The sequence below is a fragment of the Aotus nancymaae genome, unplaced genomic scaffold (genome assembly GCF_030222135.1).
Source record: "Aotus nancymaae isolate 86718 unplaced genomic scaffold, 86718_ANA_hifiasm-v0.15.2.pri h1tg000011l, whole genome shotgun sequence".
Lineage (NCBI taxonomy): Eukaryota > Metazoa > Chordata > Mammalia > Primates > Aotidae > Aotus > Aotus nancymaae.
In genome coordinates this window covers 87791074-87813273 of record NW_026988422.1, presented here as the reverse complement: position 1 = coordinate 87813273, position 22200 = coordinate 87791074, and the positions used below count along the sequence as shown (strand labels likewise).

General features: G+C 62.6%; 1 protein-coding gene across 1 annotated transcript; it reads right to left on the bottom strand.

Moving 5' to 3' along the window:
• Nucleotides 1–219: 219 nt before the first annotated feature.
• Nucleotides 220–12209, bottom strand: CUNH14orf180 (chromosome unknown C14orf180 homolog). The gene is made up of 5 exons (XM_012471149.3): nucleotides 11880–12209; nucleotides 3859–3985; nucleotides 2165–2294; nucleotides 1762–1797; nucleotides 220–1527 (listed from the first exon to the last, which is right to left on the bottom strand). The coding sequence occupies exons 2-5, from the start codon at nucleotides 3967–3969 to the stop codon at nucleotides 1322–1324; spliced, it is 483 nt and encodes a 160-aa protein (XP_012326572.2). The 5' UTR covers nucleotides 3970–3985; nucleotides 11880–12209; the 3' UTR covers nucleotides 220–1321.
• Between the last annotated feature and the right edge of the window lie 9991 nt (nucleotides 12210–22200).

Here is a 22200-nt window from a genome sequence, read left to right as displayed (position 1 = left end):
TGCCTGTTCCCTGGACCCGGGGTGGGGGGACATGCCCTGACAAAGGATGAAGACCCAGGGGCTTGGAAAATCCCCCACTGGGTGGACGCGCCCACCTGCAGGCCCGCAGGAGACGGGGCGCTTCCGGGGACCCAGGACATCTGCTCTGCTCACTGAGGCTGGCTCCTTAGCAAATCTGTTCTGGCTTCTCTTGTTTCTATACAAACTCCAAGACTGAAGGCGGTCACAGCGAGTTTTAATAGAACAGTGTCTCCCAGCTCGGTGGTGGGACAGACAGAGAGGAACCACTGGACGGGTCGTCCGCTGTGCCCTCGCCTCTCAGGCCGGCCCCGAGGACACTGGTCTGATTGTCCCTGGGCAGTTCTGCCTGGTGTCTGACTGTGGGCTTCCCTGCTTTGTTCGGCCCTCCCCCCATGTAGGGTCTGGAGGGGCCCCTGGTGTTTGTCACCCACAGGGCTTCCTTCAGCTCTGCAATCTGGTGACAAAACCACAACCGCAGACAGTTGCGGGGACCCACGGGCCCCAGCTGGTGGGTGGCGCTGGCTGGCCCCGGGCTCTGTTGGGGTCCCCAGGCTGCAGAGCTGGGCACACATGGCTGTGTTCTGAAGGCCAGGGGTGTCTGGACCCACAGAACTGAGCACAGATGGCCACGACCTGGAGGCCGGGAGTGTCCAGGCCCCTTGCTATCCCCTTGGCTTCTACGCCTGAAGCCACCCCTGATGAGGGGTCCTCCCCTGGGGCCTCTCCAGACTCATGGGGCTGAGTAGGGGGTCAGAGCTGGGCTCAGAGGATGGTACCTCACCTCAAAGGGACCCCCTTGACAACCAGACCCTTTCCTCCCATGGAGTTTCGAGGCCTGGGTCTCCCCAGGCCCTAATGGCAGCAAAAGGCTGGGTTTGCCTCCTCCGAGCAGCCCCTCGGACACAGGCAGTGTGTCCTCCTCAAGAGGGCACATACGGCCATGGCCGGGCCAGGCGCCAGCCGCTGCAGGAGTGCCTGCTGGGGCAAGGGAGGGGTCTTCGGGTGAGCCGGGGGAGCCCCAGCATGGAGGCCCCCAACGTTAGCAGTCGGATCCTCTTTCTAGTAAAATCTCACATGGGCCCAACACAGGAGACAGGGGAGCTGTGCCGACGGGTGTGACGGGGCCGCCCGCTGTGCCCCAGTGTCCGCTCTCATGCCAGGGGGTCCCCCCGTTCCCAGTCGGCCCCAGGCAGCAGCCCCTCCCGGCCCCCACAATTCACCAGGCAGCAGGACCAGGGCTCAGGCTGTCTCGGAGCCCCGGGGTGCTGGGGCTTTCCCTGAAGCCTCGCCCATCCCCCCGTCAGAGCCGCAGCAGGTTGCGCCAGCCGGTGAGGACCGCATGCCGCAGGTGCAGGACAAGGCCCAGGAGCCGGGCCCGCAGGTCCTCCAGCGCCGTAGCCACGGGCTTAGACCGGCCACAGTACAGGCCCAGGGCCACCGCGAGCAGGACGCACACGCACAGCCGCAGGAGCAGGGAGCCGCCGCGTGGCCTGGGCCGGCCGGGCGCTGTGGCCAGAGGGCGGACAGTGTCAGCGCCAGCCAGCCCCACCCTTCACTGGAGGACCCGGGTTGGTGGGGAAGGGATGGGGAGATCCCACCCTGTCCCTGCCCATGGCCCCTCCCCAGCCTCGTGGGGCTTCCTTAGGGGCCCTGGCCCTATGATACCTCCCTCAGGGGGCGTGAGGGTGGGTGCACACAGGGAGGGGGCAGTGGGGGCAGGGCTGTGGGCTCAGAACTCACCCTTGACAGTGGCCGTGGCGTCCCTGACAGCAATGTCTGGGAAGGAGAATGGAGAATCGGCCGGGGGCACCTGCCCTGTCATCTCACCCTGCACCCCCAAAGGACCCTAAGATGATTCATCGGTGAGAGACCCAGGCCCGGCGGGGTCCTGAGACTTCCCTGAGAGGACGGTCATGATTCAAGAAGCCGCCGTCATGTTTTCCTCCCGTTGCCATTTCACGGCCAGGACTGTGTCCAGTGACCCTGCGGGCCCAGGTCTTACTGGGTTCTGCCACTAAAGACAGGTGGCTGCGGTCCCCCCATGCCCTGGGCCCTGCCAGAGCTGTGTGGGTGTGGCCGGTGCCCCGACTCCCTCTGCCCGGACACCACCCCTCCCAGCCGCTTGCTGTGGGTGCCCTCTTACAGTGGACGGTCACCTCTGGGGGCTCTCGGAACCGCACGCGCCTTGAGGTCCTCTGGGGCTCGGGCCCTGGGCAGCGGTGCTCCGGCCGGATCCGTTTCAGGATGGAGTGGGGGCATTTCCTGTTGTCCTCCTGGAACAGGGGTGGGAAGCAGACTGGTGAGTCCTCTCTGCCGGACACAGATCCCCTCTTCTGGGCTTTATGCAGAGGGAGCTGCTGTGGGGAGCAGAGAGGGGCATGGGGACCCCCAGACCTTCCCGTGGGCAGCTCCATCGTGGCGGGGTCAGGGACAAAGCCCCTATGGTGTGGCATGGACTTGGTCAGGGACCAGCAGGCAAGCTCGCCCCCAGCTCTGTCCCTTCGCCCACTGGGGTCGGGATTAATTTCTAGGTGTGACGAACATGGCGGCTGCTGACAGGGACTGGGAGTGTCTTTGTCTGTGTTATTCCGAGGCTGCATGCACAAAGCCTCCCTGAGCTCTCAGGATGCCCCACTGGGAGGCTCTGCTCATGCCCAGGCATGGAGAGGCCAGTGACCAGGCAGGAGTCCCGGCGGGACCCAGGTCTGAGCCAGGTGGGGCCAGCAGCACTGTTCCCAAGCCTGCGCCCTGTTCCGGGTGGTGTGCTCTGCTGGGGCTGTCACCTCCTGCGGGGTGAGGGACGGCGCCCGGACAGGGACTGTAGGGCAGCCAGGCTCACCTCAGGGGCCCAGGCAAGACAGGAGCCCCTCCTGCCCCGCCTCTTCACGCAGGGCCCCAGCGAGCCTCTCTTCCTCTGCCACTGTCTCGGATTCAGGCTGCTGGACAGGGTCCCCAGGATGTGTGGACAGGGGGAGGGGCTGCGTTGGTGGAGGGGCTCTGGCTTAGGGGCCAGAGTTTGCAAGCTCCACGGGGCAGGGGCTGGGGCAGGGCCGTGAGGAGGGCTGGTTGGTGGCCTCGGCCTCCTTTTCCTCCTCCTCCCCGGGGCCGAGCCTCCCAGACTGCGGGCAGGGGCAACTCCTGCACATTCGCCTCCCTGGGCCCTTCTCGTGACGGTCTGCTCAGGTGTTTGGGCTCTGCCTGAGTTTGGAAGATGGAGCAGGAGTTTTGGGCTGCTGTGAACCTCAGCATCCTGGCCTGTGACACGGTGACAACTGGGGCTGAGGCGCCCTGGGAGCGGGGCCGGCACTGAGGTCGCTCCCGGCTGGGGCATTGCTTGCTGCATGTGGCCTGCTGCTCGGCGCCCAGCGAGGCTGCCCACCGAGGGCGAGGCCTGCCCGTGCTGAGTCCAGCCCAGTGCCTCCTGTGCCTGTGACCTGTCTCAGACTGGCAGTGCCTCAGAGTCTGGATGGAGCCTCAGGCCTGAGGCCTGGCCCCTAACCCTAACCCTGACCCTTGGCGACAGTCTTGACCCATCCTCCTCTCTCCACCATCTTCCCTCCTCCAACACCCTCTGCCCTGCCCGGGGCTGCCTCTTCCACAGCCCTCCATGGCTCCCACTTTCTCTGCCAAGCTGTGCCTCACCCGGGGGCCTCCAACCCCCTCTGCTGACCAAACCCTTCAATCACCCATTGCAGCCCCTCTGCTCCCCCCAGGCTCAGTGATCCCCCTGCCCTCCTCCCATCAGCCCTGGATTCCTTTCCTCTTCACCTGCTCCCGCCCCTCCAGCCCCAGTGGAAGCCCAGCCTGCAGAGCCTGCGTCCCGGCGGCCCGCCTTACCCTCTGCGCCCCACACCCCCGCGGGCCCCACGCGGCCTCCTCATTCTTCCTGGTCTGATGTGGCGTCTCTCGCCGGGCGTCGGGGCTCAAGGCTCCTGCCGCAGTCCTCATTTACTGGAACATGGTCCTGGGATAAGCAGAGACATTATTTATTATTTACTGTGCAAGCGGCACTCAGAGGAATGAAAATAAGAGATTCTTCCCCGGACGCCAGGCTGGCTTCCCGGGCCTGTGACAGGCCACGCTGATGAGCAGGGCCACTTCCCCTCTGTGGCGCCCCCAGCGCAGATAAGCCCTGCTCCCTGCTCGTTCAGAAACGCCGTCGCAAGCAGTTCCCTCTGCTGCCACAGGCTTCACACCATCATCTGTAATGGCTGCATAGTATTCCACTGGGTCGAGGGCCCGTCCTGTAAGGCTGCCCCGGTGTTGGGTGTTCAGGAAGTTTGCATTTGAGTGTGTCACTGCAGCGGTTTGAGGTCGGGGCTGAGGCTGCAGGAGACATCTTCGCTTCGTGTCCTTTCAGTAGAGGCAAGCCCTGGGCTCGTGGGCTGGGAACTGTTGGGGCTCTGAGGCTGGGCCCCCAGAAAGGCTTCCCAGAGGGTCATGCCCACCTTTTTGGGCTGGTGCTGGTGGATCACCCCTGGGCTCCTGGGGGCCCACCCCTCAGCACAGCTCAGACGCTCTATGTCTCTCTCTGCCCCCGATTCTGTCTCTATCTCTCTGCCTGTGTCTGTCTCTCTGTCCCCCCGCCTCTCTCTGGTTCTGTCTCTATCTCTCTGCCTCTGTCTCTGTCTCTCTGTCCCCCTGCCTTGCTCTGATTCTGCCTCTGTCTCTCTATCTCTCTGCCTGTGTCTGTCTCTCTGTCCCCCTGCCTCTCTCTGATTCTGCCTCTGTCTCTCTATCTCTGTGTCTGTCTCTCTGTCTCTGCCTCTATCTCTCTGCCTCTGTCTCTGTCTCTCTGTCCCCCCGCCTCTCTCTGGTTCTGTCTCTATCTCTCTGCCTCTGTCTCTGTCTCTCTGTCCCCCCGCCTCGCTCTGATTCTGCCTCTGTCTCTCTGCCTCTGTGTCTGTCTCTCTGTCTCTGCCTCTATCTCTCTGCCTCTGTGTCTGTCTCTCTGTCCCCCCGCCTCTCTCTGGTTCTGTCTCTATCTCTCTGCCTCTGTCTCTGTCTCTCTGTCCCCCCGCCTCTCTCTGATTCTGCCTCTGTCTCTCTATCTCTGTGTCTGTCTCTCTGTCTCTGCCTCTATCTCTCTGCCTCTGTCTCTGTCTCTCTGTCCCCCTGCCTCTCTCTGGTTCTGTCTCTATCTCTCTGCCTCTGTCTCTGTCTCTCTGTCCCCCCGCCTCTCTCTGGTTCTGTCTCTATCTCTCTGCCTCTGTCTCTGTCTCTCTGTCCCCCCGCCTCGCTCTGATTCTGCCTCTGTCTCTCTATCTCTGTGCCTGTCTCTCTGTCTCTGCCTCTATCTCTCTGCCTCTGTGTCTGTCTCTCTGTCCCCCTGCCTCTCTCTGGTTCTGTCTCTATCTCTCTGCCTCTGTCTCTGTCTCTCTGTCCCCCTGCCTCTCTCTGGTTCTGTCTCTATCTCTCTGCCTCTGTCTCTGTCTCTCTGTCCCCCTGCCTCTCTCTGGTTCTGTCTCTATCTCTCTGCCTCTGTCTCTGTCTCTCTGTCCCCCTGCCTCTCTCTGGTTCTGTCTCTATCTCTCTGCCTCTGTCTCTGTCTCTCTGTCCCCCCGCCTCTCTCTGATTCTGCCTCTGTCTCTCTGCCTCTGTGTCTGTCTCTCTGTCTCTGCCTCTATCTCTCTGCCTCTGTCTCTGTCTCTCTGTCCCCCTGCCTCTCTCTGGTTCTGTCTCTATCTCTCTGCCTCTGTCTCTGTCTCTCTGTCCCCCCGCCTCTCTCTGGTTCTGTCTCTATCTCTCTGCCTCTGTCTCTGTCTCTCTGTCCCCCCGCCTCGCTCTGATTCTGCCTCTGTCTCTCTATCTCTGTGCCTGTCTCTCTGTCTCTGCCTCTATCTCTCTGCCTCTGTGTCTGTCTCCCTGTCCCCCCGCCTCACTCTGATTCTCCCTCTATCTCTCTGCCTCTGCCTCTGTCTCTCTGTACCCCGCCTCTCTCTGGTTCTGTCTCTCTCTCTCTCTATCTCTCTGCCTCTGTGTCTGTCTCTCTGTACCCCGCCTCTCTCTGGTTCTGTCTCTCTCTCTCTCTATCTCTCTGCCTCTGTGTCTGTCTCTCTGTCCCCCCGCCTCTCTCTGGTTCTGTCTCTCTCTCTCTATCTCTCTGCCTCTGTGTCTGTCTCTCTGTCCCCCCGCCTCTCTCTGATTCTGCCTCTGTCTCTCTATCTCTATGTCTGTCTCTCTGTCTCTCTATCTCTGTGTCTGTCTCTCTGCCCCCTCCTCTGTCGCGCTGCTGGCTCCCCGGCTGTGAATGGCTCCCGCTCGCCTCCATCCCTGTGTCTTTGGTGGCGGAGGCTGCACTCTCCCCATTCTTGCTCACTGGAACCCCCCCCCAGTGTGAATTTTCTCTCACAGCCTTGGTGGGGTTCCTGACTTCTCGGCACTCCTCCTCCCTGCCAAGGTGTGCAGAGCCCACCGGGCATCCGTGCAGGGCAGCTGGCACCGCGTGTCTGTCTTTCAAGGGCCCTGGGGGTGATAAGTCTGCTTCTCTCGCTGCAGGTTGGGAAACTGAGGCCAGAGGGGGCTTGTGCTTCCCTGGGAGCTGATGCCAGGCCAGGTCCTCCCTGCCCTGCTCCCAGCTGGATAGGGGGCGGTGTGGGGGCCTCCTGCTGCCCCAGGCTCTCCCCTTCTCTGTGGTCCTGGGCGGGCACTGGCGCCCCTGCCGCTCACAGGGCAGGGGTTTGCATTTCCTGAGGGGCTTCCCTGGCTTCCATTGACGCCCCAAGGACCCTGTCCCTGAGGGCTGAGACACGCGAGAGCGAGGGTGAGGGGCTTACATGGTCCTCAAGGGCATTCCTCCAGGGTCCCGACAGCGCGGGCGCCGTAGAGGTGCAGGGCAGGCCTGTGGGAGGAGCTGGCTTGGGTGGACTGCAGGGACTCGGGCGGCCTAGGCCGTCTTCTATAGGAGATAACAGGGTGGCCGTGACCGCTTCCCCGAGCGGCGTAAGTACTGCAGATGAGCAGAGCGCCCCGTTAATGATGTCTGGGAGGACGCTGTCTGGATGGGTTCAATTATTTCAAAAGGGAGCAATTTTCTCCTATCTCAGGATCAGGTTTTATTGCAAATAGGATTGTGGCAGGAGCTGGCTGTCCTGGGGGGCGGTGGGGAGAGGGCAGCTTATCTTCAGGGCCTGCTCTCAGAGAGTGGCCATGGGAGAGGTGGTGCTCCAGGGCCCATCTGAGCTGGGGCTCCGTCTCCTGGGGCCAAGGTCACTGGGAAGGTGGGCTCTGCGTGATCCCCAGGGTTAGGGAAGCCGCAGAGCGCCAGGCCCGTAGTGTGTTTTGGGGCTGCTGCCTGGCAGGGTAACCTTGACCGCCTGGCCTCAGCAGGGCTGGTGGGGAGGAGCTCTCCAGATGTCCTGGGCTCAGTTTCCACCTTGGGTGGAACAGAAACTCTGCTAAAGCCCAGGGGTGGGGTTGGGGGTGGAGCAGAGACCCCCATCGACCTCCTGGAGCCAGAGCCCCGGCTCTCCCGCTGCCCGGCGGAAGGAGGCTTGTGCATTTGGGGCACCTCCTGTGGCTGCACAGCCTGGGGCCCTGGAGCAGCCTTCCAGGGGCACAGCCAGGTTCACCCCTCGTGAGGAAACGGGCCTGGAGAGGCTCAGGCCAACGGCGACAGGCAGGGACGCAGGGCTGGACAACGCGCCCCCAGCTCCTGCCAGGAGCACTTGCTGTTCAGCCCTCCTGGGCTGGGGTCTGCCAAGGGCTGGTGGGACAATAATGTGTGTGTGCACATCTGTGTGAGTGCACACATGTGTGAGCACGCCCGTGAGTGTGTGCATGTGTGAGTGAACTGCACATGTGATGTGTGAGTATGCACGTGTGTGCACACGCGAGTGCACGTGAGTGCATGTGAGGTGCACATGTGATGAGTGTGCACGTGTGTGCATGTGTGAACTGCATATGTGTGTGCATGTGTGATTTTGCATGTGTGCACATGTGTGCATGTGTGAACTGCACATGTGATGTGATTGCATGTGTGTGCACACGTGTGAGTGTGTGAACTGCACGTGATGTGAGTGTGCACGTGTGACTGTGCATGGCAGCATGGCTGTGTGTGCATACATGTAGTTGTATTTGTGTGCGTGTCTGTGAATGTGTGTGAGTGTACCTGCATGTGCCTGTGTGCACGTGTGTGTGAGTGTATCTGCATATGTGTGGCTGGATGTGTGTCTGTTTGTGTAGAGTGTATGTGAGTGTGCCTGTGTGGCAGTGTGTTCGTGTGGGCGCCTGGCTGTGTCATCGACTGTCTGTCGCTGAGCAGTGTAACTTGGAGAGGATGTGACTTCGCTGCCTGGGAACAGAGCTCTGCCTGAGCGTGGACCCTCAGGACTTCCTGTGGGATGGCACCTCCCCCTCTCTGGGCGCGGGCCCCGGAGCACGTTGTGTGACCACGTGTGGCCTTAGGCACGTCTCCTAAGCTGCCTGGGCCTCGGTGTGTCAGCTGTGAGTTGGGCGAGGAGAGCTGCAGCCTCTGTGGGCTGGCGTGAGGGCAGGAGTCGGTACACAGACCTGAGTCTGGACCAGGTCTGTGCGCCACCAGCCACTGTTGCCCTCACTCGGGGAGGGGATGAGACCTGGCCACCCAGGAACAGAGCTCAGGTGGCTCTGCCCGCGTCTGGACAGTCAGGACTTCCTATGGGGTGCCACTTCCCCTCCTGGAGACCCGGGGCCCTCTCCAGAGACGCACCTCCACGTGGGCCAGGCTCTGCTCCCAGGCAGCCCCCCAGCCCTGCCGACCCCTCCCGAACTGGGTGAAGGGGAGTCCTGGCCCAAGTCCTGGGCTCTGTCCTTTTTGCCTCTGTGACCTCCCTGGGCCTTATTTTCCCCACTGGAAGCAGGGGAGGAGCGGCTCTGGCATGCTGGGCGGGTGGGGGCAGAGAGGCCTGGGGCTCTGGCAGGGACCATGTGTAACTGGAGGCCTCGTGACAGATGCAAGATAAGGGTGGAATTAGCTTCAGAGCCTGGGCCTGCCAGTGTCCCGCTAGGCCGGCTGTGGGGAGGGCGCGTCCACCGCGGGGACTCTGCTGCCACGCAGGGAACAGGACCCTATGGAGCCTTTCTTCGTGCTGGGGGCCTGAGGGGTTCTTACCAGCTCCTCTACTGAGAGGGGCACCAAGCTCCCCTGGGGGAGGGGAAACTGAGGCCTAGATAGAGAGAACGGCCTGCCAGGTTTCAGAGCCTGGGTTGGGACAGAGACTGAGGCCAGGGCCGGGAGCGCCCGCTGTGGGCCTGACCGGCTGGTGCTGAATGAGAGCTGGTGCCATGAGGGCTGAGGCCCAGGGCCCTGGTCTGGGGTGTGACCCTCCAACAGTCTTTTGGGGTCTAGCCCAGTACCCCAAAGACCTCACCTCATCTTGAAGCCGTTGAGAGATGTGAGGGCACTGATGGAGCCCAGTGGTGCCAAGTCCCTCTACCTTGAGACCCTCCACCGTGACCAACCTGCAGCGGGGCATGGGCTGGGCAGCGGTTCTGGCCGGGTTCAGGGGCTTGGATAACGCCCAGCTTTGGGGCCCAGGCTCTGCGGCTCCCTCCCACTCCTGCCCCGGCCTCCAGGACGCCACCCACTGGGCTCCCTCCCACTCCTGCCCCGGCCTCCAGGACGCCACCCACTGGGCTCCCTCCCACTCCTGCCCCGGCCTCCAGGACGCCACCCACTGGGCTCCCTCCCACTCCTGCCCCGGCCTCCAGGACGCCACCCACTGGGCTCCCTCCCACTCCTGCCCCGGCCTCCAGGACGCCACCCACTGGGCTCCCTCCCACTCCTGCCCCGGCCTCCAGGACGCCACCCACTGAACTCCCTCCCACTCCTGTCCCCGCTTCCAGGACGCCACCCACTGGGCTTCCCACCTCCTCCCAGGCTGCTGCCTCTGCCTGCCCCATACTGCTGCCCTCTCACCCACAACCCATCTCCTGAGGTTTCTCTGCCCTCACTGAGGGCTCCTCAGGGTGAGCAGGACCCCCCATGCAGCAGCTGGCTCTAGGGAGACCCTGACACCCCACCCACCCCACACAGAGAGGGCCCTTCCTCGGCTCTGAGCACGTGGTCCGGCATCCCCAGCTCAGCCCCCACCTCGTGCTGTGCACATTTATACCGCAGCTTCACAGCCTTCCAGGCGTGGGGGTCCGGGGGCCTGAGCCACCACAGGCCGAGGCCGGGCTCCCTGCCTCCCCGGCACAGGTGCAGCCTCCCCCAGGGCCTCTCACTCAGGGGCTGGAGACGGGGGCCAGCCTCCTCAAAGCCAGAGACCTCCCTGGGAGAGGCTGGAGACTCACAGCCCCCACCCCACCACTCACACACACACACACACACACGCACACACTCTCTCTCTCTGTCTCTCTGTCTCTCTCTCTGCCCCTGCCCACCTGGGCTCCTGCCAGCGCTGCACCTTGGGGTGGCTCGCCCACCTGGCCGGCCCCGATATCCTCCGTTGGCCACAGCCTCGCTGTGGCGCGTGTGAACAGGAGCTCTTGCGGCTCACGGCTCAGCTGACAAGTTTCCATTACGGTGACACAGAGCGGTGGCCTCAGCGGCCCCGAGGGCCCTGACCGACTTGCTGCTCTCGGGCCAGCCGGGTCTGTGGGGAGCCTGTCATCCACGGGCTTGGAGGCACAGGTGGGGTTGGGCTCCTCACTCTCCCAGGCGCCTCGGTAGCTTGGCCGCAGGCCTAACCGCTGACCCTGGGCTGCAGATGCGGGCGGTGGAAGAGGACGGGGACCGTGGACCCCACCTTGCTGGCCTTTCCTCTGCAGGGCAGAGGCAGAGCACGGCCAGGCGGGGCGTCTGGGCTCCTGGGAAAAGCCCTGGCTTCCAGCCCAGCACTCACCATGGAACCACGCTGGCAGCTGCCCACATAACACTCATTCCCAACTTAAGTAAGAGGGAACTTGTGCTGAGGCCCCTGGCTGCGCTGCCCGCCTGCCAGCCTTGCTCAAGTGCCCGCAGGCCCCACCAGGAAGGAGCCGGAGCAGGAGCTGCCTGGTGGCCCCGAGGCCCCTTTCTGTGCATAGGTGCAGTTCGGGCTCGGGGTGGCAGCAGTGCCGGGTGACGGCTGCTCGTCTGCTGGGTGCAGGAGCACCCTAGGCCTCGAAAGCCCCAGACAGACACGGCGGGGCACCCCCAGGCCCTCCCTCCCATACGCGGAATGGGGTTGTTGGCCAGCTGTCCAGGGCACTGCAAAGCTCAGTAGGTGCCCAAGAAATGATGTCCTGTGCTGGGTGGGGGTCCCACGGCCACACAGGGCGGGACAGGGATTCCTTCTGACTCGGCTCAGAAAAGAGCCTGTTCTCAGGGATTCCCAAATGCTGAGAACCAGGCTCCAGTCCCCGGAGTCACGAATCCATTCGTGCTGTGCTGGCCTGTGTAGACCTGCCCTCTCAGGATGCCCCCACCAGGGCCCTGCGGGGAAGGCTGGCTGGGCTTACGCCTGACACGGCTCCCTGCACTTCCCTGAGTGAGGCCCCTCCTCCCGCTGCCCAGGCCGTGTCACCCGACATCGGGTGCCCTGGGAGGCTTTTGTATGGCCAGAGACCCTCGCCCCAGCTGCTGGGTTTAAATCGGCCGGGATTCCTGCTTACCCCAGAGGCGGCCCGGCCTCAGACAGTGTGGTCACGGGGCCAGCCTGGGACTATCTCCGTTTTAGGGAAAACGTCAGTCCCAGGAGAAGAGGGAAGGTGGCCACCCTGAGCTTGTCCAGGCCACTCAGGGTCATCAGCGTGTGCTCTGCCCAGCCTCTGCCCACACCTGCTGCCCACAGGGGGCAGGGTCTGCACCTGCGCCTGCCCTTGGCAATCTCTCTGCTCTGGCAGCTTCACACCCAGGCAGGTAGTCAGCCCCTCTGCCTGGGGCTGGAACTCACCTGGCTCTTTCCTGGCTCCCTGAGGGACAGAAACAGGCTCTTCGGGGCCTCTCTGCGGGGCACAGTCCAGTGAGGTCCTGGCCCCTCCCGGCCGGTAGCGCCCACCCCCCAGGCCCTTGAGAGCTGAGCCTCAGACGGGACCGCAGGGCACACAGGTGGACAGGCCAGGCCTGCCCAGGCCTCCTCACGAGGGCTCTGGTCTGGAGGTGCCACCGCCCGCCTGCAGGGCTGGGTCTGTTGTGGCCTTCGTCTGTCTCCAGCCCTCTCTGCTGGATCGCAGAGCTGGGCCAGCTGGCAGCGGCGGTGCTATAATTACCTCTCCCCTTTGGCAGAAATAGCAGCGACCCCGAGGACAGGCCGCTGGCCTCAGAGCAGAAGGGGGTGGCTGTTTCCCAGGCCCCCAGTGGACGACAGACGAGGACTTCAGATGACACCAGAGTTTCATGCCGTTCCTCGCCCTCCTGGCCCAAATGTGCCCCCTCCCAGGCCAATTCCAGAGCTGCGCAGCTCTTAGAAAAACCTGTGGATTGGAATTCGGGGCAGATGGGGGGGCACTGGGGCTGCGGGAGGGGAGGCGGTCAGAGTCCAGCCTCCAGAAAGACCCTGACCCAGCAGGGGGCCTCCGCGGTGGAGAGGGTGCCCGCTCTGCCCCGGCCCCTGTGCCCCTGTGCCTCTGTGCCCCTGTGAATCCCGAATTGGGGTTGCCAGAGGGAGAGGCAAAGAATGGGTCCCATGCTGCTGTTTTGGGGCCCACTGGCCGAGCGTCAGTATTGCCCTGGCAGGAGGGGACAATGTCTGGGCCAGCGCGGGATGGCAGGGGTGAAGGGCCAGGCTTTCTCAGGGTCTGTCCTGGGCTGGGTGTCCACCCACCCTGCCTGGCAGGTGCTGAGGCTGCCCCTCATTTGTAGACGAAAGTGCAGCTCAGAGAGGCGAGGCAGCCTGCCCAGAGTCACACCGCCCAGAGGTGGCGACCCGGCTCAGGCTTGGCGGCCCGTCCTTGCCAGCCCCCGATCTGCTGGTGCATGTAAAGGCAGGTCTGAGAGGCTGGTGAGGGCACCATGTGGGCAGACCTCTGCCTGGTTTGTGGGGCTTTGAATCACTTGAGGGATCTCCGGGAGGAGGTGTGGGGAAACTGGTGTTGCTCGATTAGGAGTGGGGGTGCAACTCCCTTGGGTCAAGCTACAGGCCCCTCGGGAGCCCGGGGTGTGTCGGGCTGGGGGACAGAGGGTGACTGCTCAGGGCCAGCTGGGGGGCTGCCTGGACACGGTGGCCAGGAACCCACCATCTGAGCATGCTCATGGCGGCCATCGGGGTGGGGTTCCGCAGACTGGCACTCCCTTTGCCTCACCGCCGTCTTCTGTACAGGGCAGGGGTGGCAAACTCTTCTCATAGAGGGCCGTGTGCACACAGTGTGCTCTGCGTCTACACAGACGGGGTGGGCCAGACTGGCCGGAGGGCCGTGCTTCACTGGCCCCTGTTCCAGGGACCTGGCTTCCTAGGAAGAATTGAGGTCCTGGACCCAGACAAGACCCCTCTCCCGCCTGTGCCCGATTTGGGCACCTCTTCTCGGTTTCCTGGGACTGGAGCTGTCCCTCCAGGATTTCAAAGGTTGGGGGGCTCCAGGGCAGTTCCTTCCTGACCCTTCTCGTTGGCAGAGGGGAGGGGACGGCCAGCCCACAGACCTTGGGAACAGCCCACTCTGAAAGGCCTATGCGGGCTGCCCCTGTGGACATTCCCTCCGGGTAATTTATTAGCGAGCTGATGGCTCCACATGGGGCTCAGGTCCCAGCAGGGTCGTATTTCCGGCCTCATCTGATAAGGCTGGGCTGCACCTGATCAGACCACGGTTCCTCCCCTCATCCATTGCGCCTCACTCCAGCCTGGGCTCTGCAGGGCGAGATAAGGCCGGCCGAGGGGAGTGCTGAGCTGCCAGGTCTGCAGAGGGTCCCTGGCGCCTGTGCTGGGCAGGGCCAGGGAGGAGCCCAGCTGTGCCAGGCCTGCCCACAGCCGGCAGGTGGGCCCATGTGCCCACGGGCAGTGACGCCAATGACATGGTGCCCAGGTTTGCACCCACCCCGTCACTGTTCAGCTGGGTGACCTCTACCATACCCTCATCTCTCCCTGTGAGCTGGGGATGAAGGATGTCCCGCCCTCCCCAGATCTTCCTGGCGCACCCACCCTGAGCAGGGCCCTGGGGACACAGCGACTTAGGCCAGTTGGCATTCAACCAGAGGGTGGAGCGTGCCCAGTGGCCGGGCGCTCCTGAGTGCTGGGAAGTCCAGCGAGCTGGCCGGGCTGGGCTGTCTTCCTTGGGGTGGTCCTGGAAGGTGGCTGGGGTGGGGTGGGGTGGCACGTGGGAGTGGAGGCTGCAGGGGCTGGTGAGTGTGGCTACTCTGCTCATGGCCACGTGGTGCTGACCCAGGTTCCCAGCTTTCCCTGGACCCGGTCTGGCTGGAATGGGGAGAGCCCCGAAGGGCCTCAGCACGGCCCCATACACGGCTGCAGGCAGGGTCGGGAGTTGGGCTGGAGGGTGTGGAGGCCCCAGGCTGACCGGGCCAGGGAGGAAAGGGTCGGTGGGTCTGGGAGATTGGGGTGGGGTTCAGAGCGGGTTGAAGCAGAAGGACCCCGGGCACAAGAGAGGTCAGTGTTGCCCCAGGGGGTGGGGTTGGCCATGGCCTCGTGTGCAGACGCCTGGAGGCCAGCCCTTCCCCTGCCTGGCAGACAGCCCGGGGTAAATTCCTGCAGGCTGGGCCGACTGCAGCACCAGGGCTTGTGATGGAAATTGGTCCAAAGGTTCTCCAGGCATCTCTGGGGCTCAGGGCTGCACCCCCTGCCCGCTGAGGCCGTCCTGAGCCCCAGCCCCCTCTGGTGGCAGTGGGAACGTGCCTTCGTAGTGGGTGGTCCGCGGCTTCGTGACCACGGGAAACCTCCTGAGAGGGCTTGATGGTGTCTCCAGCTGTGTGGGGACGTGGGCGTTGGGGTCATGAGAGGCCCCACAAGCCGCGACCATGGTAAGAGGGCCATGGAGAGGAGGACTGGGGATGGGAGCGGGCACACAGCGTGGAGGTGGCAGGTGAGTCCAGGGTGGGCGGAGGCCACTGGTACACTCAGTGCCAGTGATAGGGCAGGAGGGACAAGGAGTCAGGTCCCCGCGGGGCTTGCCATGTGGTGGTCACAGGTGGGCTCGGCCCGAGTACCCTGGGGGTTGATGGGAGTGAAGCGTGAGGGTGGGCCTAGGAGAGGAGGAGAGGGAATGGGGGAATGAGGAGGGTGTGGGTTTGGGGTTACGGGGCTGACCCACGCTCTGAGTGAGAGCTCCACAGGCACAAGATGCTCTGCACAGGGGCTGATGGGGAGAATTCCCTCCAGGCAGAGCTGTCCACGGGAGGAACAGCTGACAGTGAGGTAGTGAGTTCCCCATCACTGGAGGCAAGCAAAGGAGGATTTTTGCCTTAGGGGACTCTTCAGGGCCCGACAGACCTCAGGTGGGGAGGGAGGTGGGAGGCCAGGGAGCGGACTCTGGGTGTGTGGGGGTGCCCTGTGACGCCCTGGCCCCCGTGTCTGCTCTCTGGCCCTGACATGTGGCTGTTGGAGAGGCACTGCCCTTCCGGCTTGCGGGTGCAGTTAGCTCCTGCCCCAGGTCACAGCCAGAGTGGGAGGCCAAGGCCCCTTCCGTGGAGCCTGCAGCTTGTCATTCTCAGGCTGAGGCAGGGCTCTTAGACAGGGCCATGTATGGTCACCCTGTCGCCGAGTCAGAGTGCTCATTAAGAATACAGGACGCCTGGGTGCTGCCCCCAGCCCCGCGTGTGGCTGAGCCCTGGGTGACGGCCACACTGGTCTCCGCCAGTGAGAACCACACAACGCTGGAGCCCCCGATGCTCCCCAAAGCCGAGATAATGGGGACCTCTGGGCCGCGTAGGACACTAACCAAGCGGCCCCTTCCCTTCTCCTCAATTATCCATGACCTCCGAGAGGCCGTGCAAGTCCTCTACTCTCACAGGAGCCGTCATTACAATGATACATTTTATTTATAAAGTCGGTCCTTCCCTGAAAGCCCGCTGCCTGGGGGCCGAACATAAGCCATAACCGAGACGGGCTTCCCGCAGCTGCCTGCCAGGCACAGTTTGCTTATCCAGCAGCATCTTAGGGTTAGCCGGAGGGGCAGGGAGATCCTTCCACCACCCCCATCCTGTGGAGGGTTTTGGGCTCAGAGGGGAGCCCGTGTGGGGGCCTGTTTGGGCTTCAGGGGGCAATTGGGCCCCGGGGTCAGATGGTCAGCCGAGGTTCCCACTGTGGGTGCCATCCTTGGCCTCTGGGCCTGAAGACCCACCACAGGGACCCACTGCGGCTGAGCTTCACACACATCACTCACAGCCTCATTCTCACACCGGAAGTGTGCCCTCTGTGTGATGTAGGCGTGTCACACATCTGTGGACATGTGCCCCGAACTGTGCAGGCCATGCTGTGAGTCTGCAAAAGTGCTGCATGCTGTAAAATAAAAATGAAACCCCAAGCCCCACAACCAACTGAACAGGCCGCCTCTTGGCCAAAGGGACTCCAGAGAAGCCTGAAAACAGAGTTCCCAGTCAGGATGGACGGGAGGGCAGATGCGCCTCACTCGCTCCCCTGCTTCCCTGTGGGGTTCAGGCAGGACTGACCAGCACCGTGAACAGAGCGGTCGCAGGCGGTGACCCTAAGATACAAACTCTAAACAGCACTGAAGGCCCCGCCAGACCAGGGTCAAGTCATGCACCCCACAGGCCGCTGTGACCCGGTGTATCGGTTAAAAGACTCTTAATCTTAACTTAAAACATTCCTTTCTGATGACTCCAAATTTATAGACAAAGTTTTACTTCTTTAACTAATTGCAAATTAAAGCATGTCTGGCCCCACTGATGACCTGTCAGCCCCGGCTTCAAGACACCGTGCGTTTCTGGGCTAAACCCAGGTAGAAGCTCCTTGAATCGTGACTGCCTGAAGACGGCCTCAGGCCCACCCACTCGGGGCTTCCTGGACGAGTGCGCGGCTTCCCGGGCTGCGGCCACTCATATTGGCTCAGAATAAAGCTCTGTGAAGTGTTTTGTGGAGTTGGGGCTTTCTGTTAGCCATGCGCCCTGTGCGCTCCAAGTGCTCCAGGGGCCGGGATGTGTTAGCGCCTCACGCCGCTTAGCTCCCCCCACCCCCCCGCCTGGCCCTGAGCCCTGGGCCTGGCCTCACTGGCCGATGAGGACAGGGAGTCTGGAGGGGAGAGCACCTTGCAGGCCGTGAGGCCGCAGCTCCCCGAGGGGGCTCAGAGCCAGACTCCCTGCATGCGGCTGCTGGGACCTGAGGCGCTAGACACTGGGAAGAGCTTGGCCCTCAGAGTCGGGGGGAGGGAGGTCCCACCTCACCCTGTCCCGGCCCTGCCGCTGCCTGCAGCCCCGGATCCTCTCCTGGAAGGGCTGCTGCAGGTTCCGAGAGGCACTGCGTGCCCCCTGTGAAAGCAGCAAGGTGGGGCTGGCCCGGCAGGTACACACTTCTGGTCCCTGCGGGGGGTGGAGGGGCCTGGGGAGGGAGTGTGAGGTGGGGCTTAGCCCTGGGAGGAGCCACCAACCCCGTCCACAGCTTTCGGGTCTGGGACGAGAGTGTGAGGTCTTGGCACGATGAGGAGCCGGAGGCTATACACAGCTCAAGTGTGCCACAGAAGTTCCCCTGGACAGACGCCTGCCTGTTTCACACGCACACAGTCACGTGTGCACAGCCAGGCGTGCCGAGCCTCACATGCGTGCACGCACATGCACCTTCTCTGTCTCACACCCCCGCGGGGCCCCTGCAAGCTCTGACCCTGAGAGGCCGTGCGCGGCCCCAGGCTCGTTCAGCAGTTGTGGGCAGACTCCCTGTGTGAGCCCCACTCTCCCCACTCCCCATCACTCAGGGTGCACGCAGCCATCCTGTCTCCTTGCCTGTAAGGGGAGGACCGTGACCGATGCACCTCCTAGGCTCCAGAGGCTGAGTGTGGCCAAGTGCCACCACCGTCATTGTCAGCAGGGCCCAGTGCCTGCCCCTCGCTTCAGCAAGGCCCAGCCCGTGAGAACCCATGGGGGCAAACACAGCGAGAGGGCACTGTCACAAATCCTGCTACTCCCCCGGGCCCACGGGGAGAAAAGGGGGCTCTGCAAACAGCGGTAGGCCGAGAGTTGCCCAAGGCCCCTCAGGAGTGCCCCTCATCCTGCAGACGCTGACCGAGGCATCTGGGTCACAGGGAGGTTTCTGGGCCGCACACGTAAGCCCTGTGCACACCCCATGGCTGCACTCACGCCCAGGTGGGGTGCACACATGCTGGCCCACGGGGGCCTGTTCTCCCAGCATCTAGGGTGCTCTGAGGTTACTTATGGCCCCCCGACCCTCCCACCTCCCTTGCTCTTTCCTCTGGGGCAGAAGGTGTGTGAGCAAGTGCCTGGCGTCTGCTGGGAGCAGCAGGAGCATGTGTGTGCGACGAGTGCCGTGTGTGTTCTGCGTATGCTGCCTGTGTGTTGCGTGTGAGCCACGTGTGTTGCATGTCTTGTGTATGTGCTGTGTTCTGTGTGTTGTGCATGTGTTGTGTGTGTGCCGCTTGTGTTGCATGTGTTACGTGTGCCATGTGTTCCGCATGTGTCACGTGTCTTGCATGTGCCGTGTGTTGCATGTGTAGTGTGTGCTGTGTGTGTATTGTGTTGTTTGCTGTGTGTGCCACGTGTGTTGCGTGTGTACCTTGTGTGTGCCATGTGTTATGCATGTCACATGTGTGGGGTGCATGTGTTGTATGTGTGCCATGTGTTGTCTGTGTTGTGTGCCTTGTGTGTGCCTTATGTGTGTCATGTGTGACACGTGTGTTTTGTGTATGCCATGTGCATCATGTGTCACGTGTTGTGTGCCACACGTGTTGCATGTCTTGCGTGTGCCACATGCCATGTTGTCACGTATGTCGTGTGATATGCATGTGTTTGTGCCATGTGTGCCATGTGTGTCATGTTTTGCGTGTGTGCCACGTGTGTTTCATGTCTTGAGCATGTGCCATATATGGAGCATGTGTCACGTGTCATGCATGTTTGTGTGCTGTCATGTCACATGTGTTGTGTGCCACACGTGTTGCATGTGTGTTGCATCTGTGCCGCGTGTGTGCCACATGTGTGTGGTCCATGTGTGACTTGTGTGTGTCGTATGTTGCATATGCCGTGTGCTGTGTCACATGTGCTGTGTGTGTGCCATGCATGTTGCGTGTGTTGCATGTGTGCCACTTGTGCCGCGTGTGTGCCACGTGTGTTGTGTGTCATGTGTGTCATGTGTGTCATGTGTGCTGTGTGTGCCACGTGTCTTGTGTGGTGCAGGTCTGCCTTGTGTGTGCTGTCTTGCATGCGTCACGTGTGCATGCTGCGTGTGTCATGTGTCACGTGTGTTGTGCGTGTATCACGTGCTTTGCATATTTCACGTGTGTGCCTTGTGTGTGCACATGTGTAGCACGTCATGTGTGGTGCTTGTGTGTTATGCAATTGCCGCATCATGTGTGTCACGTGTGTCACGTGTGTTGTGTGTTGCTGCATGTGCCACGTGTGTGCCGTGTGTGTGTCCTGTGTAAGCTGCAATGCCTCGCCTAGCACCACACAGGGAAGCCAGGCTCTGGCCTCCAACTTACAAGGCAGTTTGTTTGGGACCCCTGAATGTTGGCCATGTACAGTTGTCCAGGTTGCACAATAAGGAACTAATTTAGGTTTACTGGAGGAGGTGTCACATGCGCCGTGGGGGCCCCTTGATGTGGATCATCCAGGAGAGATGCCGGAGGTCAGAGGGCACAAGCAGGCTCTTGTAGGAAGATCTGTGTCTGTCCATGCTCACCATGTCCGTCCATCCGGCCCCCACCTGCCCTGGCCCTGTCCCTCACCTGTGCCCCCAGCCCCCGCAGCTGTCCCCATTCCCACCGCAGCCACAGCCACGATGCTGCCGCCGCACCCTCGCCATCTCCTCTTCCCCTGGAGTTGGAGCAGACCCACCGTGAGCCGGCACACGCGCCCGCCCTGAGCTGGAAACCGTGGAGGGCGGCGCCCTCGCCAGCAGGGTTTGCACAGTCGCCATGGCTTCCCGAGAGGCCCACGTGGAGATCACACCCGAGGCTTCCTGCGTGGGATCATGTTTGCTTTGGAGGGATGTGTGTGTGTCCGGGTGGGGGAGCCAACAGGGAGCTGGGGATTCCTAACCTGCGCCCACGTGCCTGGCGGGAGGCCAGAGCCCTCCGGGGTCCTGAGTGCTTCCTGTTTGGGGTGTGCTGACCACACCAGCCGTGGGGGCGCTGCCTCCAGACGGTCGGTGACTTCGTCATGGTGCACGGTCTGCGGGAGCACGAACACACCCCTCCATAGCAGCCTGAGGAGCGGACGGTGGCTAATTACGTTCTAGACTTTATATGACGTGAAATGGGGGAGTCTTCTATAAAATCACCACTAAATGAGAGCCGAGTGCTGCGCGTGCAGAGCCGCCCGTAAAGGATCCCTGCCTGGCAGCTCTGAGAGGTGCGGTCCGCCTGGCCGATGTGGGGGAGTTTATTGCTCACCGTATGATAAAATAATGGGGTCATTAAGAGAAAATACCTTACAGAGCATTAAAATTAGAGGCGAATCGATTCAGCGGTAAAACAGTCCCTTTCCTTTTGGGGGTTTATTTAGAGCTTTTATGCAGTGTTCTCGCTGTGATCCTGTTTGGAAGCCGCGCCGTGACCGGGTGGGTCAGCCTCCGCTTGCTGGCTCTGGCTGCCCTGAGGCAGGATGGAGGCTGTGGGTGGGAGGGACTCTCGGGGGATGTGGGGAACCCCCCTTTGCCACTCAAGGGGAAACTGAGGCTGAAGGCAGAGCAGGTGACCCTGTGGCCACAGGCAGCATTGCTGAGCTCCTGGGCAGAGGGGCTGAACCCTGAGGGTGGCCAGACAGGGCCTGCACGACCTCAGCTCCTCCTGCTCCAGCCCCAGCCCGGGTTCTGTCCTCACCTTGGTGTGGGGAAGATGGAAGGAACAGCCCTGCCCTGTCCTTTTATGCCACACAAAAGGCCCTTGAGACACATCATGGCCATCTGGCACTGTCTGCAGGGTTCCTGAGCTGCGGCAGGTGCCCCTTGGGGGCCGCATCAGCTCATCGTCCAGCCTCCCGCCCCCACCGGACCCAAGCAAGCGTTGGGGATGGGGGCCTGTGTGGGAGGCTGGGGTCCCCTAGAATCCCTGCTCCCCAGGCTGCCCTGGGGCTGGCAGTGGGGAGGACGCCCGGGCCACCAGCATGTTAGAGGTGCCGGGCGTTTATCTGGGAGGCGGCCTGGCTGCTTCCGGGCTGAGTTAGTTCCACTTCTGTGCCTGAGGAGCGCTGGCCTCAGGCCCCCATAACAGAGACCGTGCATTTGAACCTCGCAGGGTCGGGAGGGTGCGTGACTCTAAGGGCCTGCGTGATGGATTTCTCGGGTCTTACCTTCATCTCGCCTGGCTCGGCCTCCTGCACGCTGCTGTTGGATATTCAGATTCGGGGCAATGTGGGGAGAATGTTGGAAATGGAACTCTGGGAGGTGGCGTGAGCGACCGAGCTGCTCTCTCAATGTGCCGCCCCCGGTTCCACCTCAGGCCCCAGCGGGTCCCTCCCTGCTGCACAGTGGCGGTGGCTCTCCTGCCCCAGGCTGGGTGCCACATGCACTCCCACCTCCAGCCTTTCCTCCTCAGGCTCTCGTCCGCCTGGGCCTCCTGTGCCGGAGTTCACCCTGCCTCGCTGCCGAGCCTCCTCCTCCGGCGAGTCTTGCTTGGCGGGGCTCAGGTGCGCCCCCTGCCTGTCTGTACCCCAGGCCAGGGCAGCCCTGGCTCCTGGGACCAGGTTGCGGTGTCTGGGACACTGAGGGGTTGTGTGTGCAAATGCCTTCGAGTGGGGTCCATCCTGCAGTGTGGATGGAGGCACGAAGCGGGTGCACGAGGCTGGCGTGCCACCTGTCCCCGTCACTGCTTCTGCTGGCCCCGGGGCATCTGCGTCCGAGGGGCTTCCTGCCATCCCGAATGCAGACCTCAACAAGCACAGGAGAAACCAAGGCCCTCACGAGTTAGGCGGGCCGGGAGTCACCCCCAGATTGTACTCTGCCCTGCCTGACTTTTGCAGCCGCCTGAGCTCCCAGAGGCGGGTCACTCCTGGGGAACCCTGCCCCTGGCTTGTCCTTAAACCACAAACTGGCCTCTCCAAAGCCCGAAGCAAGCTCTGGCTCTCACAGGTGGGCGTTTCTGACAAATTTTCTTTCTGCTGTGGTCAGCCAGTTCACGCCATGTTCACGCAAGTCAGAGGGAGGGAATTTG